This window comes from Dipodomys spectabilis, unplaced genomic scaffold, assembly GCF_019054845.1.
Source record: "Dipodomys spectabilis isolate Male_0828 unplaced genomic scaffold, ASM1905484v1 ptg000197l, whole genome shotgun sequence".
Lineage (NCBI taxonomy): Eukaryota > Metazoa > Chordata > Mammalia > Rodentia > Heteromyidae > Dipodomys > Dipodomys spectabilis.
The window spans coordinates 5,279,855-5,299,835 of record NW_024870874.1 but is presented as its reverse complement, the minus strand read 5'-3'; the positions used below and the strand labels follow the sequence as shown (position 1 = coordinate 5,299,835).

The 19,981-nt window shown below is 35.4% G+C and overlaps 1 protein-coding gene across 8 annotated transcripts in view; it reads right to left on the bottom strand.

Annotated features, from left to right (window-relative positions):
- Window positions 1-19,981, bottom strand: part of Foxp2 (forkhead box P2) — a 266,192-nt gene that overhangs the window by 198,858 nt on the left and 47,353 nt on the right. For 3 of the 8 annotated variants that reach the window (XM_042695935.1, XM_042695934.1, XM_042695936.1), the window contains exon 2: window positions 7,719-7,724. The exons of the other annotated variants lie outside the window; for them this stretch is intronic. In XM_042695935.1, the coding sequence (XP_042551869.1) occupies window positions 7,719-7,724 (6 nt within the window). The remainder of the gene's footprint in view (window positions 1-7,718; window positions 7,725-19,981) is intronic. 8 annotated transcript variants of the gene reach the window in all.

Sequence of the window (19,981 nt, the reverse complement as noted above, 5' to 3'; positions counted from 1 at the left end):
CCTACTTATCAAGATTTCTCTTCATTCACAGTAATTAATATCATCCTATCCTCATACAAATAGACTGAATATTTGGTATATAATTAATGCTATTCCAAGTGGTGCCCCTTAATCTAACCATCTTTGTCCCCTCTAATTAGCCATCTCCCATACTTCACTGAAGCCTTGTAGTTATGACTATATTGTCATTATTTTTTTCTCCACATAATTTTTGCTTATTAGGCTACTACCTTCAGAAAAGACCTCATATTCCTTTGCAGTATCACTGGATAGAATAAGGAGTCAATGGATGTATTGAAATGTGTTTCTAATTATATTAAGTAAGTCCAAGTCATTTTAATGTTCATCTTAGGAAGTGTCCCAGACATAATAAATGATACATGTATACTTCCTGATGGCTATTTTAAATTTTATAAATACAAGTTATATTTGCAACCTTCCTCTCATTATTAAAAGCAAAGCCAAGTGAAATTGAACTCAAAGGGGAAAAAAACTTATGTAATAAGTTGAAAAATAGCTTCTATAATGTAACAGTTAAGATTTATGTCTGGACTGAGCATGGAGTTCAGTGGTAGAGTGCTTGACAAGAATGTGCTGTACTGATTCTTTCCCCAACACTGCAACAAACAAACAAACAAAAAGTAGGGAATGGTGGTGTTCATTTTTATTCCCCGCATTCAGGAGGCTGAGGCAGGAGAATAGCGATTTCAGGACAGCCTGAGCTGTGTAATGGGACGCTGTCTCAAAATAAAAAAAAAAAAAAAAAAGCTTATAGTTCTATAAAACAAAAAACAATTCAGCATACATTGGTTAGTAATTGTAAATGTTTTAGAAAATAAGGCACAAGGTAGAAAATAAGCAGACCAATTTTCAAGTAAATGTGTAGCCATCCAATCTCAGTGAGACTTAATTGTACAGGATGGACTATTTTATTTTGTTGTTTTAAAATCTATAATTGAAGATAATATTGCCCTCATCTTATCTAAAAAGATCATTCTAAGGCAAATATAAGATAATGAGCAGAAATGCCATTTGAACACTACATAACTATTCTATTATTTTTAGAAAAAATGCAAATTAAAGAGTGAACACTTCAGCACAACATATTAATATCTATGACATTATACCGGTTAACCATTCAACTACAACATGTGAAAGCTACCTTTATTTTTGAAGCTATTCATCCTTAAATATTATTTTAGATAGATTCATATAGTCTTAGAATAAAATCTAAGCATAATAGGGAAAAATATAAACTTTTTTAGCACAAAATAGGAGAATCTAAACTGTCCTTCTTTGCAAATAGCATCATTCTTTGTGTTAAAAGTTTGTTTGTGGTGCTGGGGATCAACGCTGGTTTCTCATGCAAACAATGCGAGCATGCTTCCATTGATATGTAGCCCCATGCCCACCCCCACCTCTAGCCCAGGCAGTCCTGTATCATTCTTTTACTATGCTAAGGTTCCATCATTGACAACTGACAAGATCTTTGTGTGAGCCACCAGATTCAACTAAATTCTGATCTTCTAGCATTCAGTAGCATTACATCTTCTAGGAGTTAATATTGTTATATCACTTTGTGTAATATTTATGACCAAGTATAAACATAAGTAATAAATCAAATGAATGAAATATACTGAGTCCACTGAGATGGGCAGGATATTATTAGACATTACAAGAGTCTGAAAAATTTAAAAATCTACAATAAATTTAGACTTAACGCTGAATGCCAGTGGCTCAAGGTTGTAATCCTTGCTGCTCAAGAGGCTGAGATCTGAGGAGCTGGGCAAAAATTCAAGAGATTCTTATGTTCAATGAACTAGCTAAAGGATAGAAGTAAAGGCATGGTGCAAAAGGTAGAGTGCCAACTGTGAGTGGAAAAGCAAGAATGTGAGGTCCTGAGTTTAAGTACCACCACTGTCACAAGAGAAGGAAGGAAAGGAGGAAGAAAGGAAGTAATGAAGGAAATAATAGAGGAAGGAAGGAACAGAGGAAGGAAGGTTTGGTAACACTACAAATATACCTGGAAATTTTAAAGCAATTTAATATAAAATAACAGAAAAAAAAAGAGATATACGTAAGGCAATTGCATGCTGTAAGTTTTTTTTATTTAATTTAACTTCAGAGCTTTAAATGAGCATTTTAAAAAATTTGCTGAAATATCCTGTAGAAAGAAGTTCAATGCATAATAAATTGTATATTATGCTTTAGAATTTAATTTTATACTTCTTTGTATTTTTATTTTTTGGCATTACCAGACTTTGAACTGGGCATCTCATACACAATCAGTTTGCTTGCTCAACTGGCATTTTACCACTTAATTCTCCAGCCCTGCTTTTAGCTGATATTTTGGAGATGGATTCTCATGTACTTTTCTTCCTAGGCTAGCTTCAAACTGCTGTTCTCCAGATCTCAGTTTTCTGAATAGTTAAAATTACAGGATTGAGCCACTACGCTCAATTCTATATGTCTAAATTAACTAGGAATTTCTCATCACTATATTTTGTTGATAATTTTCTAAAAACAAGCTATTTTATCTTATTTCCTGTTTGCTATCCTTACATATGAAAATATTACTTTGTATTGATTGGGTGAAAATAACAACAGGCTGTTCTTTTATATTTTTAGTCTATTTAATCCCTAAAATTCCTGCTAGATTTGATTTTAACATTATGTTTAATTTCTTTAACTGTGGAGACTATCAATTTGAATGTAAAATTAATACTCTCCTTCATAGTGGAATAAAGCCTATATAAGTTATAAATATTGTCATATTTATATTTTCTAAGTAGAACTTGATATTTTCCTTTCCTGAGAATAGGTATACCTTAATATGATTCCTTTTATCCTTCCAGAGAGTAGCTACTGATAAGAGAATTACAGCATGTGAGGGGGTGCAAGGGGGGGAGTGCAGTTGTGGAGGTGGGAGGGAAGGGATGGTAGGGGAAAAAACAAAGGAGGAGGCAACAATACTTGATAAGAAATGTACTCATTACCTTGCTCACGTAACTGTAACCCCTCTGTACAGTATTTTCACAATAAAAGACTTATTAAAAAAAGAATTACAGCAAGTAATATAAGATTTTTCTCAAATAGTAAATAAATTAATGCTTATTTTATAACATGATATGACTGTTTTTGCCCCTTTGTTATCACTCTTATTGATATATTTTAAGGTAAAGAAATGTCCTGCTGAATAGACTATAAGAGTTGATAAACACAAAATATGTTTGGAAATCCACTCTGTGATGTTTCATTAGCTAAAAAGTATGTATTTTGGCTGACTCTACTTTCTCCAAAGAAATAATGAAATATTTACTATCCAATAAATACAGAATGCTTTCCCAAGACCTAAATAACTGAACTACTCAGTTCATACACATAATTACTATATAGAAAATGAGAATGGACCCAAATTGCTGAAAGGTTGTACTGATACAAAGGACAATTTAGTGACTTCAAAAAGATATGATACATCAGTTATTCTAATGCTTGGAAATCCATTGTCAAGATTATTGGAAGCAGTATTTTCATTAAGATATTTGGTTTGGTAATTGCTGTAGTTGCTCTGAAGTTGTTGTAGTTACTCTGAAACCAGTGTTGGAGTGGTCTGGGATTTGGGGCTTCAGGGAGATCTCAGCCTCAGGACCCACATGCCGGCCTGAAGGCGACCAATACATTCTGGTGCATGCTAGGCTCTAACTTTGATCAAGTATTCATTAAAGCTCCAGGCTTGTTAGACTTTACAGTTTGTATACGTGGTCAATGGTGAAGTAGGAAATGAAAACTTTCTTGCACTCTGGCTTGTAAGCATGATGGGATACTTGTGCTGATTTTCCTCATAGTGCTAGTTTCTCAGAAAGAACTCTCAGAGAATAGTGATCTTACTGCACTGCTACCAAACTATGCCATCTATCACTATAAGAATGACATAGTGGCAGTCGTCAGTGGCTTGAGCCTGTAATCCTAGCTACTCAGGAGGCTGAGATCTGAGGATCATGGTTCAAAGCCAGCCCGGGCAGGAAAGTCCATGAGCTCTTATCCTGAATGAACCACAGAAAACCAGAAGTGGAAGTGGAGCTGTGGCTCAAATAGTAGAGTGCTAGCCTTGAGCTGAAGAGTTGAGGGACAGAAACCAAGCCCAGAGTTCAAGCCCTAAGACCGATCAAAATGAAAGAAAGAAAGAAAGAAAGAAAGAAAGAAAGAAAGAAAGAAAGAAAGAAAGAAAGAAAGAAAGAAAGAAAGAAAGAAAGAAAGAAAGGAAGGAAGGAAGGAAGGAAGGAAGGAAGGAAGGAAGGAAGGAAGGAAGGAAGGAGGGAAGGAGGGAAGGAGGGAAGGAAGGAAGGAAGGAAGAAAGGAAGAAAGGAAGAAAAAAAGAAAGAAGAAAGAAAAAGATAGTGAGGCTGGGCATTGGTGGCTCATGCCTGTAATCCTAGTTATTCAGAGAGCTGAGATCTGATGATCATGACTCCAAGCCAGCCCAGGCAGGAATGTTCCTGAAACTCTTTCTTTTATTCATTTTTTCAGCATTTATTAATATCAATGATGTCTCCTGCCCTATAAATTTGTAACTGTTATTGAATCTCTTATCTCCAATTAACTAGCAAAAAGCCAGAAGTGAAGCTATGGCTCAAATGGTAGAGCATCAGCTTTGAACAAATAAGGTTAAGAGACATTGCCTCGGCCCTGAGTTCAAGCCCCAGTAGCAATGCCAAAACAAAACAAAAAAAGAAAAAGAAAAAGAAAAAGAGGGTGACATTTTTAAATGTATAATAAAAATTGAAGAAAAAATTACCAAGCTGATTTTTTTTCTTTTCGTTTGTTAAACTCAGGGCCTGCCCACTGTCCCTGAACTCTACTCACTTAAAGCAAGTGCCCTATCACTGGGTACCGGTGGCTCATGCCTGTCAAACTAGCTACGCAGGAAGCTGAGATCTGAGGATAGAGGTTCAAAGCCAGCCAGGGCAGGAAAGTCCATGAGACTCTTATCTCCAATAAATCACCAGAAAACTGGAAGTGTGCTGTAGCTCAAGTGGTAGAGCACTAGCCTTGAGCTGAAGAGCTGAAGGACAGTGCTAAGGCCCAGTGTTCAAGCCCCCTGACCTACAAAAAAAACAAACAACAACAACAAAAAAAACACTAGTGCTCTATCACTTTGAGTCACTGCGCCACTTCAGTTTTTCTGGTGGTTAACTGGAGATAAGTATCTCCTCGCTTTTCCTGCCAGGCGGGCTTTAAACCGTGATCCTCAAATCTTAGCCACCTGAGTAGTTAGGATTACAGGTGTGAGCCATCAGCCCCTGGATTAAAGCAAGCCTATGTTTTAATGGAGTAAAAGAGAAGCCAACTAAGATAGCAGATACAAATGTCTTAATAACAACAACAACAACAACAAAAACCCTATCAAGTCCTTCCTCCAGCACTGGATTTTCTGTATATCAATCACATAATTCGTTGTTAATAATGAATCTAAGTAATTTTAATGTTTTAATCCTAGAAATCACATTATCATTAATAATTCTGAGTAAGAAACAACATCTTCTCTTGTTAGTTGTAGTGGTTCTGCTGTTCTTGTACTGGTGGCGGTAATAGATTTTAGTTCTGAGTGTCATACTTTCTAGGCAGGGGCTCTAGCTCTTCAGCCATATTTCTTCCGTGTGTGTGTGTGTGTGTGTGTGTGTGTGTGTGTGTGTGTGTGTGTGTGTGTGTGTGTGTGTGTGTGAGTGTGTATGGGGGCTTGAACTCAGGACTTCTCACACTTGTTCAGTTTTTTGTTCATGGCTGGCACTCTACCACCTGAGCTGCACCTCCAGTTTGGCATTTGTGGGTTAAATGAAGATCTCGCTGACTTTTCTGCCTAGGCTGTGTTTGAACATGGATCATCAGATCTCACTCTTCTGAAAAGGTGTGAGCCATCAGTACCTGGCTCCTTTCACTGCTTCATATTCCTGATATTTTATAAAATATGAGCTTTTATTATCACTTTACTTTCAGTAAATATAAATGGTCTGAGAAACACAACCCAAAGTACTTTAATTTTCAGTGTGTGTTTTATAATTTTTCTTGGATGCCAGAAAACAGCAGAAAAAGAAATACTGTGTCAATAGCACTGTAAGTCTGAACTTGAAGTTAAAATTGTGGTAGTACTGAATTGCAACTTAGGAGTAATTTTGAGGCAATTTCTTTTCAAATTATGTTATGAATACTCTTGAGTATACAATTCTTTGATTCTTTTTATCGAATGCTGCTTTATATCACTTCCAGCAAAATGCCACTTTTGCTTTACTTATCAAATTGATAAAAAAAATTCTATCTATAGACATTAAACTTTTTAGTATTAAAAAAAACCTTGCTCCCAATTCCCTAAAATAATTATCTGGCATTTTAGAAATGTGTTAATCCAAAAATTCTGATTTCACCATCACAGAATAAAGAACTACCAATATCAGAAGAACCATGTAAGTTTCTTTCTGTTAAAGACAATCATTGGTTCTCTTACATCATTTCCTGTCATGTTAATGTGTTGTTGCAATGTCAAGCTTTAAAAAAACAAAGAAGAAAAGGAAGAGAGAGGGGGAGGAAAGGAAGGAGTGGAGCGACAAAGGAAAGAAAGGAAGGAGGGACAAAACTGTCTCAGCCCTGTGCCGGTGGCCCACGCCTGTAATCCTAGCTACTCAGGAGGTTGAGATCTGAGGATCGGGGTTGAAAGCCAGCCTGGGCAGGAAAGTCTGTGAGACTCTTATCTCCAACAAGCCACTAAAAAACCGGAAATGTCACATGGCTCAAGTGGTACAGCACTCGTCTTGAGCTGAAGAGCGCAGGGACAGCGCCCAAGCTCAAAGTTCAAGCCCCACTTCTGACAAAAATATAAAAAATAAAAGCAAACTGTCTCAAAATCTATGTTGCATAAAGCTATGACAAAGCAAAAACAGGATTTTTTTTCTTAAATAGCCTTTTCTATTTTCAAAAATAACATTTTGAAGCTTCTCAACTTTGCATATTTGTATATATTTTCTCTGTTTACAAATACAATTAGTGTTTTGTACATAAATCTGCTCATATATATGAATTGTCCTATGACATGCTCCAGAGAACATACATTTACTTTTAAAATAACTTTTAAAAATCTTTTAAAATAACAGTTTTACAAATGGTGCCAGTGACTCACACAACCTGTAATCTTAGATACTCAGAAGGCTGAGAACTAGAGGGTAATGGTTTGACGCCAAGTTGTGCAGAAAACCCTGCCAGATTCCATCTCCAAAATAATAGTTAAAACAGGACTAGTAGTATGACTCAAATGGTAGACAACTAGCCTAGCAAGCTCAAGACCCTAAGTTAAAACCTCAGTATCATCTAGATAGGTAGATAGATAGATAGATAGATAGATAGATAGATAGATAGATAGATAGATAGATAGATAGATAGATAGATAGATAGATAGATAGATAGATGATAGATAGATACATACATACATACATAGATGCAAGCATACATACATACATAGATGATAGCAGTTTTAAGTTCATAACAATATTGAGTAGAAGGCAAGAAGTTTTTAATGTATCTCCTGACCTCCCAAATACACAGCTGCCCCTTTTTTAATGTCTGCTACCAGAGTGTACTCTTGTCATCCTAAGTCTTTAGTTTACATTAATGTTCATTCTTGTTTTTCCTTTATAGGTCTGGGCTCAGTACAACAACTTATCTGAGTTCACTCTCTGCTCTGTAATTCCTCTATACTCCACCTTTCCATTTTTCTCTCCCCATTCTCCTCTGCTAGCCACTGATCTTTCTACTCTTCTCATAGTTTTGAGTTTTGCAGGATGTCATACAGCTGGGACTAACACAGCCTGGTTGTTTACTTTAATCAAGTAATATTCTGTAGTTTCTCTTTGCCTCTTTATTGTTTGAACATTAATCGTTTTTTCATGTCAATTAATTTCCATCATGTATACCACAGTTCACATACCTACTAAAGGAAACCTTAATTGCTTCCCTATTTTGGCAATTATGAGTAAAGCTGTATGTACTGTAAAGCATGCATGTTCAGGTTTGTGGCAGTACGTTTTCAACACTGTTATACAGAGAGTAGTTGCTAGTAGTTGTACTTAGAAGGAAGTATCAAGAAAGTTGCAAACAACATTTCAAAGTGGCTGGGCTGTTTTTTATTTCTACCAGCAATGAGGGTTCCTGCCACTCCACATTATCACCAGCACTTGGTGCTGTCAGCATTTTATACTTGGGCCATTCTGATATGTTTATAATGAGAGCTCATTGCTCCCATTTGCAGTGCCATGAGGACACACCAAGTGAGGTAACTTTTCATGTGCTTACTTCCTATTTGTGTGGTGAAGAGCTGTTATTTTCTTTGGTCCACTTTTTAAATCATGTAGTAAATACAGTTTTCATCTTAAATCTTCCCCTGATAAATGTCTTAGTCACAACCATAGATTTAATATGTGTCTACTCTGGTAAGAGTGGGGAACACTAAGATGTATGTATTTTTCTATTGCCCACCATCCTCAGCCTGGTCAAACTGAATCTATCTGGGCTCTAGGAAGAGAGAAAGAGTAGGAAGCCATGTAAGTAGAGAATGGAAGACTGGACGAAAGCTGAAAAGAGCAGAGAAATGCGAATTGTAGAACTGAGGGGTCAGATATGAAACAGAACTACTGGCTAATTCAAGTACTCCTACGCTTGTATGAAGAGACTATTTCCAACCTATACCAAACACAGTTGTCTATTTCCAATTAAAGTAAACATTAAGGTATATGCTCTTTTTAAGATTATGACAGAGAGAGAGAGAGAGAGAGAGAGAGAGAGAGAGAACGCACACATGGCTGTGCACATTCCAGTCCTAGGATTTGAACTCAGAACTTGGGTACTGTCCCTGAGATTTTTGCTCAAGCCTAGCACTCTATCACTCTACTTCAGCCACAGCTTCACTTCTGACTTTTTGGTAGTTAAATGGAAATAAGAATCTCATGGACTTTACTGCCTGGGCTGGCTTCAAACCATGACCCTCAGATCCCAGCCTCCTGAGTATCTATGATTAAAGTTGTGAGGTAGCAGCACCCACCACAAATACTTCCTTTAGTTGATGTAATTACATTAAATAAAAAATTACATTAAAAATTACTAAAATAAAATTGGTGACAATTGATCATAGTTTCCATGAAAAACTAATCTTAAACTGAAGAAGATAAGCACTTTAAAAATGTAATTTTAGTTGCATATACCAGCAAGTTCTTTAAAACTTTAGACTTCTAAAATCAAGACTGATTATCAGCTAGGAAATACCTAAAATATCACTGAAAAAATGACATGAAACAGATGAACCATCTATATTTTTTCAGGGGAGGTAACCTAATAAAATCATAGAGCATACAGTGGCTTTTATTATTAATATTTCCCCTTTAGTCCTTCAAAAATATTCCTGTTGAATAGTATTGTTTTCTTAAATCTCCAAATTTGTGACCTCATTAACAGGAAATATGTTGTGTTTTCTAGAAGCCAGACAGTAAGACAATTTTCAGAACTTATTAAGTGCTTGCTAAAGAGACTCAACACACACTTGAGTTTAAATGCTAGGCAATTTAAGGATTTTTTTCAGAGTATACTCTTAAATTTTATTAAAAGTTAGATCAGAGGTAAAGCTTAAACTGTAATGTTATACTCTAACTTTATCATTAGTTTGATACAATGAGATAAAAGCTTTCGTGTTATAAATTTTAGTAGAACCACTATGTGTATGTATGTGTGTATGTATATATATATATATATTTCCATATATATGTGGATATATATATACATATTTCTAATTCTATAGTCATTATGAGTTATACAAAACTACACGTTTTTAAAGGGGAAATGGGTACACATGGGGAATCATTCTTTTGCATATGTATTATTTTCCACTGTTTATAGTAGAGCAAGAGAAAGTATATGTACTCTGTTTTTTACAAGCCTTACACCCTTACAACCCTTCAAGTGTCCCAGTAAGAATACATGGTTCAAAATACATTTTGACTTTTGATCTAGACTGCAATCTTATAAGAAGAAGAAGAAGAAGAGGAGGAGGAAGAGGAGGAGGAAGAGGAGGAGGAGGAGGAAGAGGAAGAAAAATGTTTCTCTTGTACATTGAGTCCTTGTTGTAGATCAGGAGCAAAGACATTGCCACTTCACTGAAAGAGGTAAGATTATGAGCCCTTAAGTTATATCCTCTGGTTTAGTTTAGAGCTCCATTGTACATATCAATACCTTATGAATCACTGCATATTTCTATAAAATCTGTAAAGAAGTAGAATTCATCTCAAAATATTATGGTAATGATTATATAAATCAGCATACGTAAAGTGTTCAGGAAATGTCAGGGATATATAAAGAATTTACTGCATAATTTGCTCATTCTTTTTTATTCATTATAAATAACATTATTTGATACTAATTTCACAAATGCTAGGGACAAGTGCAATTGCCCTCTGTTTTAATTTAATTCTCAAGAAGCCAAAGCACGTGCTTTTATGTTAAGAGAAATGTAATATTCTAAAACTATATAAAATATGATTTCTAGAATGCTACTGAATTTTAAAATATAATATTAAGGTTAGTGTTTGTAGTTAATCTTCATGAGACAGACTGATAGGAATTACTTTAAACTATATATGATATATTTCATAAAAAGTTCTAAAATATTTTTACAAAAATCTGATGATCAATTTAAATCGAATGTGGTTGTAAAATATTTTTAAACTTTCAAACTAAAAGATGTCACTGCACTGAAAACGATCTGAATCACCACCTCTGTAAGTCTTATCAAAGCTACTTCACATGGGAGTTTTGAAAATGGGAGTGTTCCCTTCTATAAGAAACTGAATTATCCTAGAGTCATGAAGTAACATAAAGGACATGAACTCCATACAGCATTAAGAAGGATAGTTATTGTACATAATTGATCATCGTAAATTGTAAAGTACATTGAAAACTTAATTGAGTAGGAACTTAAATGTTCTCATGGCTTAGATATAGTGCTAGAAGAAGTAGACCAGTAAATTCAACTTTAATTGTAAGGAAAGGATATTACAGAAATACTTATTGTTCTTAAAAATGTACAGCTAATTTAATTATATTAACAATCCCATTTATCATGATTGTAATTATACATATGTACATTCACTTAAAATTACTTACTAAAATTACTTACTATGTGTTCCAGACATGCTAAGTGTTATTTAGATACATTTTGTTTGGGATTTTTTTTTAAAACTGTGCTAGAGTTTGAGATCAGGGCCTTATATTTGCTAGGCAGGGACTCTACCCCTGTAAGCCATAACCTAGTCTTATTTTTTTTTTTTTGCTTCATTTTTCATATAAGGTCCCACACTTTTGCCTAAGGCTGGTCTCAGATCAAAACTCCCATGTACCGTCTTCTATATAGTTGGGCTTACAGGCATGTCTTAGCACATTTTGTTGTTATGAAGGTGCACTATTTTTTTTATTTCCTTGGATACTCTAAATCATGATCTACCTAATTTATGCTTCTCAAGTATCTGGGATTAAGATGTGATTCACAGTGCCTACTGAGATTGGGGTCCCCATTTAAAACTTTTTATAAACTGATAAGGAGATAAAAATATACAGATAAGTTGTGTGCCAGTGGTTCATAACTATAATCCTAGCTACTTGGGAGGATGAGAACTGAGGACTGCAGCTAAAAGCCAGCCTGGGCTTTGAAAGCCCACAGACTCTTTTTTTAAAAAAAAATTTAATTAACTTTTATTGTAAAGGTGATGTACAGAGGTGATAGAGTTGCATAGGTCAGGTAATGAGTATATTTCTTTTTTACCATTGTCACCTTTTCCCTTGTTTTCTCCCAGTTTTTTCTCTCTTGTTGTATAGTTCATTTTCAACAAGTGTCTAATGAGTATCACTGCTCTTATCTCCATTAAATTACCAGAAAAACTGGAAGTTGAGTTGTGGCTTAAGTGGTAGAACACTAGCCTTGAGCAAAAGAAGCTCAGGGACAGTACCCAGACCCCTGAGTTGAAGACCTGAGACCAGTAAAAATTAGAAATTAAAATATATATAGATAGATAGCATTTTTAAAGTTAGGATTTCATCAGTGCCAGATGTTGATATATCAACATCAAATACTGGGAAAACTTGAAGGGAGAAGGATATCATCCCAGGGGAAAGATGAAGAGTCATAAGTATTATGTGTCTTGAGTTGTTTCACGTGGATGAGAAGGAAGAGAGGCTTTTTGATATAGTGACAAGCACAATCTAAGCAATTTTGTTTTGTTTTTCAGAGATATCAAGTAGCATTTAAGAAGGGATTACAAAGTTTATAGTTGTATATTGGCTTTGAGACTTTTGATCAAGTTATTCAATATGATAAAAGTACTTCTTTAAAATAATACAAGAGAAGCCAGGCACCAGTGGCTCATGCCTGTAATCCTAGCTACTCAGGAGGCTGGGATCTGAGGATCGAGGTTCAAAGCCAGCCCCAGCAGGAAAATCCATAAAACTCGTATCTCCAATAAACCACTCCAAAAACCGGAGGTGGTGCTGTGGCTCAAGCAGTAGAGTACTGGCCTTGAGCTGAAGAGCTGGGGGACAGCGCCCAAACCCGGAGTTCAAGACCCATGATTGACAATAATAATAATAATAATACAAGAGGATATGAAAGATTGGAGAAGAGACTAAACAACAAAGCCTGGATACCATCTCAAAGAGCAAGCAGCATAATAATTAAAATTTTAGGAAATGAAGAATATGGCCATAGGAATAGAGAACATGGAATTAGCTGGTGTGATAGAAAATTCAGCCTGGGGTATTTTTGCAAGGATGAGACAAGAGAATGAAATGCAGGATGATTTTGTAAAAATCAGTTTGATCAGAAAAAAAAAATGGAGGAGTAAAGAAAATGAGAACTAATTTGGAAAAGCCATAATATCTACAAAGTTTTCACCCATTCACTGAAATGCAATTTCTTTCCTATCTTGCAGAATCCTGTGATCACAGGAGTCTATCAACTAAACCTTGTTTAAGAGAGCACATTTACTGAAAGCATGGAGTAGGCAGAAATGATAGGGGAAAACTTCTTAGAAGCAATTTTAGCCTAGAAATTTTAGGAGTGCTGTCTACTGTAAAGTTTACAAATTTTATCAGTGAGAAGCAACATTAAAGGCAGGTTCAAACTAGGTGCAGTAGTTCATACCTCTAATCCCAGCCATCTTGGAGTCTCAGGCTGGCCTTAGGCAAAAAGCAAAATCCCATCTGAAAAAGATAACTGAAAAAAGACTGGGGTGTGGCATAAGTAGAGTGTCTGCTTATGGACCCTAAGGCAGTACAGCAAAAGCTAAAGTTTAATTTGTTTGCCTACTGTTTCACATGGATTAACTTACAATGACTTTCCTTTTCCTTTTAAAATTAGTTTCAGTATATATTAATTGTACAATATAAAGGGTTTACTGAGACAGTCATGTGTTTATACATAGTTTACTTTGGTCACATTCATCTATGCTATTAGTTTTTCCTCCTCCCCGCAAGTCCCCCTTTTTTTATTCTTAGCTTTCGTATATATTTAATGGGTTTTATTATTGTTCCTTTTTTTGAGCAGAGACCATGTACTCCTTCCAATTACAAAATCTCCTTTCAATTACAAAACACACACACATACACACACACAACTTTAAATACTTCTTTTTAACTTTCTCTAGCGTTTTATTCCAAATTGCTCAGGTGTGGTGCAATGCAAATGAAATTTCACATGTCCCAGTCCTCACGGCCAGGCAGGAGTAGCCTTATGAGAGACAGTGGCAACATTCCAGTGAGTGGGGTTGAGAATGGCTCGGTGGGAGAAAGGCAGACACAGCACTCAGCACACTACTGAGAAGGACATGCAGCCTTCTCACTATTCAGTTTTTGCAAAACATGTACACAGTAACCTGCAGTTTTAATACCAACCCAGGAGCGATAAAATAGGGGAGATAAAACTCCATATCACATTAATCTGAAAAGTCAAATGGGCTTCACAACCAAGTAAAACTGTTCCCTTTACCTTTTAGAAATAAACAAGGAATATAGCATTGTACTTAGAAGAAGAAATACGAATGTCAATCTTTGCTTGCCTCCAGATCATAGAGAGGATTTCATGTGTTCACATTGTTCAAAGCATAGGATGGGACTTCCGGGCTAGCTGCCAATTCCCATTAAAGCTATTTTCTCCTCCATCACTAGCTCAGACATGCATGGTATCACAATGCATAAACAGTAGCACAACAAGTTGGAAACATAACACAATCCCTCTCTCTTGATCTTCCTGTTCTATTGAGTACTGACAGGAATTAATTTCTAGAGAACTGGGGCCCTGCCAAGTAGGAAGAATATATGACTTTTCCTTAGAAAGACCCTTGCTATTCCAGGTGGAGGGTATGAGTCTTGCATACCTTTCAGCAAAGTCCATTTTATTCTGTCACCCTTTAGCGCACATTTCTTTGCCTGTCACTGTCATCACAAATTGATCCTTCTACTGCTTAAAATTTGATTGTTTGTTGTGGATCAAAGGTTTATTATAGTTTGATTAGCTACAGAGAACTAGATACCATCGACATTTCTTAGAAGTGGCTAGAGTTGAGCTTTTGAAAGATCACATAGTAACAGAGCTAAATCACTTATCTGCAATTGTTTCTAAAATGACTTCAAAAATAATGTAAAATATGTGTATGAAGGGAAAGGAGGATGGCTGGAAAGCTGAGCTATACAATTCCAAAATAAAAAGGAACTATTACAGTTTTATTTCTATACATGGTTAATATATACCTCAAACTTGTTAAAGATTAAAATTATCTTCAACAATATATTCTCAGAATTGGAAAGAAAACTAGAAGAGAAATAAAAGGTTGTTTTTGACATATATCATACATGTTCAGCACATAGCTATTCATCTGTAAGATATGAAGTGTTTTAGTTTGTTTTTAGTTTTTGATCCTAGATCATGTTAAATTGATCTTTAATCACATATATTATTCAGAATTTTTTTTTCTGTGTCCTAGTGTTTCTTTGGAAAATCATCTTTACAATGGTTCTGTAAGGATCACTGTTTCTTCATTGGTAGACCTATGACCTTAACAAAAAAAGATTCTCATTAGTATTCATTTCAAGTATTGATTTAATATATATAATTAAAACCATCTTAGACAGTGAATATGTACAAGGTATGTACACATAAATATGTAGCAAGTACATTAGAGGCAAAGTGAGTAAACACTAAGAGATCAGGTTTCAGGTGAAATGGCTAGATTTGAATATCTATACTACCACTTAAATTACGGTATCTTCCTACCACTTAAGAAGCTCATCTGACCGCCCTGCCTCAATTCTCCCATCTACCAATTAAAAAATATATCTATATATAATGTAGAGGACTTATTGCAATAATTAAGTGAGAAAAAACAGATAATAGACCTATATCTTAGCTTGCAGTGCAGGAACATGTCAATAAACTTTGGTGAAATGATGATGATGATTAATTAGGTAGGAAGAGGATGAGATGGAAAAGAGTAGAAAAGAATTTTCTCAGCAAGTACCTTAATAGCTAAATTTCATTTTGAGGCAGCCAATGATAAAATAAATGACAAAAATGAGACCATTTGGTTATCACCCTTTCTAGTTCTCATGAAAGGGATATGTTACACTAGGTACTAAAGTAATCAGGATTTTCTCAACTATGTTATTTACTGCTCACTTAAGTTCAAGGTTTAAGAATAGGAAATTACTCTTGTGGCAAATATTACAGAAAGAAGCAGATATTGGGCTCCAATCTGAATATGAATATAACTGACAGTAAACAAGTCAGTTTTATAACATTCAGAATGCTAACGCCATTAGCCAGTGGGAAGGTCTAATATGAACAGCTGACAAGCTATTAGGCAACTCATTAGCTGCCCATTAGTGATTTTACTATGGTAACCTATATTAAGATATTTGTACAAAGCTTTCATAACCGATATTTTAAGCAATATTTACTGTAAGTTCTCACTTCCCTTCCTCCACCCCCACCCCCGCCCCCCACCAGCCAAAGAAAAAAACAGGGACAAAAGCATGATGGAAAATTTGTCCTTAAAAACATGCTTAATTAATTTAATTTTATGGACTAAATTAATATTGGGGGAAGTACTGGGGAATTTACTTAGGGCTTACTTACTTACTTTTCATATTTACTAGGAACGCGCTCTCACATTGAGTATACCAATCTGAGCCTTTGTAGTGTTTAGAACTGGGTTTTAGAAAGTGAATAGCACTTTTGCCAAGGCTGGACTTAGACTATGATCTCTTTACCTCCACCTCCTAAGTAGTTGAGCTTGTAACTGGGTATCAAACTCCGCTAACTTGTTTTTAAGAGATTCTCACTAAAATCTTGCCTAGGCTCCCCTCAAGATGTGATTGAATTTAATTAAGCATTGAATTTAATTGTTTCATAGATTAAATTAATTTTAAAAATTAAATATAATTTTATAATGATCTTTTTAGATTGATATTTAAAATAACAAAAGTAAATTTTCCTAATGTATGTTGGAATAATCCTGTTTTCAAAATGGTGTTTTTTAAAATATTTATTCTAAAACAAATCAATACTTTTTCATCTAGTTTTCCTTGGATTTAACTTTGTACCTTGATCACAAGGAATACCTAAAATAGTGAATATTTGCCTATCAAATACTATCTTGAAACCTGCCCCAACAACCCCTTGATCAAGCATAACACACAGTATTTCCTAATCAAATAAGCAAGTCAATAATGAAGTCCTCTATTATAATCCAAAACTAGGAACTACAATGTTGTGTGTAGTGATCATTGAGCTCATGTTTTAGACACAACTTTATGTAATGGAATCCTACCATAGTGTGATGAGGTACATACAATCCATCTTTTATAAATAAGAAAATGTGAAGTGTGCCCAAGTTGATCATCACCTGAAAAAATTCAGGAGCATAATAAATTATTACAAAAATGTATTCTTTTCTTTCCTAAATTTTATGAACTATGAATCTTTAAAACTATTTCATTAATGATTATAAAATTAATCAAGGAGGTAGGATAGTATATGTAGTCCCATTAGTATATTCTTGTACTCCTAGCACTCAAAAGCCTGAGGCAAGAGAATTGTAAATCAAGGCCAGCTTCAGCTGTATAGTGAGATGTTTATCTATATATAAATACATGTAATATACGCATATCCATCTACATGAACTCATACATATTATACACATATATATCTAAATGAACTCATGTATATTATACACATATATATCTAAATGAACTCATGTATATTATACACATATATAATAAGGTGAAATCCCATCATATGCTATTTCTTGTTTATTCATTTTTTCTCTTTTTTTCATTAATAGGAGTGTTTAAGAATTTGAGGCCAGGGGCTGGGAAGGTGGCTCAGTGGTAGAGCGCTTGCCTTGCATGCTTGAGGCCCTAGGTTCGATTCCTCAGCACTACATAAGCAAAAAGAAAAAAGCCGGAAGTGGCGCTGTGGCTCAAGTGGTAGAGTGCTAGCCTTGAGCTGAAGAGCTGAGGGACAGCGCCCAGGCCCAGAGTTCAGGCCCCACAACCGGACCCAAAAAAAAAAAAAGAATTTGAGGCCATTGTAATCAGTACTCTGAGAACAAACTTTCTAGTATATCCTTTTTTATGATTAAAAAAATTAGTCCTAGATTTATGTTATCTTCTTGTATCCTAAAAATGGATAGCAGTATTCTCTTCTACCCTTAACTCTAAAGAATTTAAATTTTTAAACTTTTAATTTTGTCTAACTGGTTCTAATTTGTTAATTTTTATTTAGTTAACTGTTTTATATTGAGTTAGCCTGTGGATTTTGACCTCCCAAAGTTATACTTAAAATGTATATTTGATGAAAATATTTGTTTTCTATAAATGTTTGGTAAGTGTACAACTAGAGAAGGCAGATGGAAAAATTACTCTAGTGTGAAAGTCTTTTCCACCTCTGACATTTATTGGAAACATTTAGCTTTCAGTCACATATTTCTAAACTAGCACCAAGTAAGATTCAATCCTTCATCCATACTTTGAGGATTGTCCTGAATCTCTCTGTCTCTGTCACTGTCTCTGTCTCTGCCTCTCTCTCTTCCAGTCCTAGGGCTTGAACTCCAGAGCTGGATGCTATCACTGATCCCTGAGCTTCATTTGTGGAAGGTTAGCCCTGTACCACTTCAGCCACAGTACCACTTCCAGATTTTTCTGAGTAGTTTGTTGGAGATAAGAATTTCAATGACCTTTCCTGCTCAGGATGGCTTTGAACCACAATCCTTAGATCTCACTCTCCCTAGCAGATAGGATTACAGGGATGAGCCACTAGTGACTGGCTGTCCTGAATATCTCTTTAAGAATTTCACCACCTGTGACCTATCTGTCTCCTCACAAAAGTAACATGTAAAAATTGAAGATTAGAGAAAGCCAACAGAAGGTTGTTGGGAAAAATCATCAGATAAAATAAGATCAAGAGACCTCGAGGCTAAGGCCATAACTTTACATGGCAAAAGTAGATCTAAAGGGCTGAGAGGATGCCAGCACTGATGAACTGCATGGATTGAAAAACAACTTGAAACTTTAATTGTAGAGGTTTGTTAGCTGTTAGATATAGAGTGGGTTATAGCAAATCCCTTGGTTAAAAGTCCTTAATGAACCACCACTAAATCTTATATATTGTTTCTGATCACCTGATATTTTCTAGGATTTTCAATTGGGTTTAAAGTGTAAGCTTTAGTTTATTTAAAATCAATAAAAATAAATCAGAGCCAGCGTTTGGCTATAACTGGTTTACAATCAGAAGAATAGCTCTGTGAGACTGAGCATATTCGTTAGGTTGTACATATAGAGAATCTATGCAAGTCTATTAAGTCATAGAAGTTTTCTTTTTTAATTTTGTTGATGAGTCTTTCGATAAATGTTTGCAATAGTAATAAATGTTAGCGTACTTAGCTACAGTAAAATATTCATCACAAATACAGACCTGAAATTTGTTTTTTTTTTTTTGGTCTGGTTGTGGGGCCTGAACTCTGGGCCTGAGCACTGTCCCTCAGCTCTTCAGCTCAAGGCTAGTGCCCTACCACCTGAGCCACAGCACCACTTCCAGCTTTTTTCTTTTTGCTTATGTGGTGCTGAGGAATCGAACCCAGGGCCTCAGGCATGCAAGGCAAGTGTTCTACCACTGAGCCAACTTCCCAGCCCCCAGACCTGAAATTTGTATAAGCAAACCTCCAAAGTAGTATATTTGTATTACATGTTTGTATATGTATATATACATGTATGTATATATGCATATATATGTATATGTAGAGAGATAGATAGATAGATAGATAGATAGATAGATAGATAGATAGATAGATAGATAGATAGATAGATAGATAGACAGATAGATAGGTGTCACTGTGTGTGGGTAGATAAATAGAACTTTGGATTTTGCTGCTTCATTCTAATATCATGGTATTCCTCACATGCATGGAACTTATTGTACAGTGCTTCTGCGAGATGTCACATATGCTCAATCTCTAAACCAGAGGGCTGAATCTTGTATTTACTTTATGCTCTTAGGCCTGCAGAAGAGAAAAAGTAAATGGAAAAGATCTGTGGCTCCTCAAGCAGAACTCTACAGGTCTGGCCATGCTTAAAACACAAGGCTGGAGACATAGCTTCAGGAAAAGAAAATTGCCAACAGCCAGATTTTTTAAATTTTTTACACTTGGTGTTTTAAAATGCTGTTAGGTCTAGTTTAGTCATGCATAATTACTAAGATCAGTTTAAAGTTGAAGAGAAATAGTTGGGCTGCAGCATTCTTCACTTGGAGCTAGTTCTGGGTGAGATGCTGTTAGAGCTCTGGGAAGAGAGTACTGGCAGCTTCTGTCTCAGTAATTCCAGACGGTATGCTGTGGTCATTCTTGTGGTT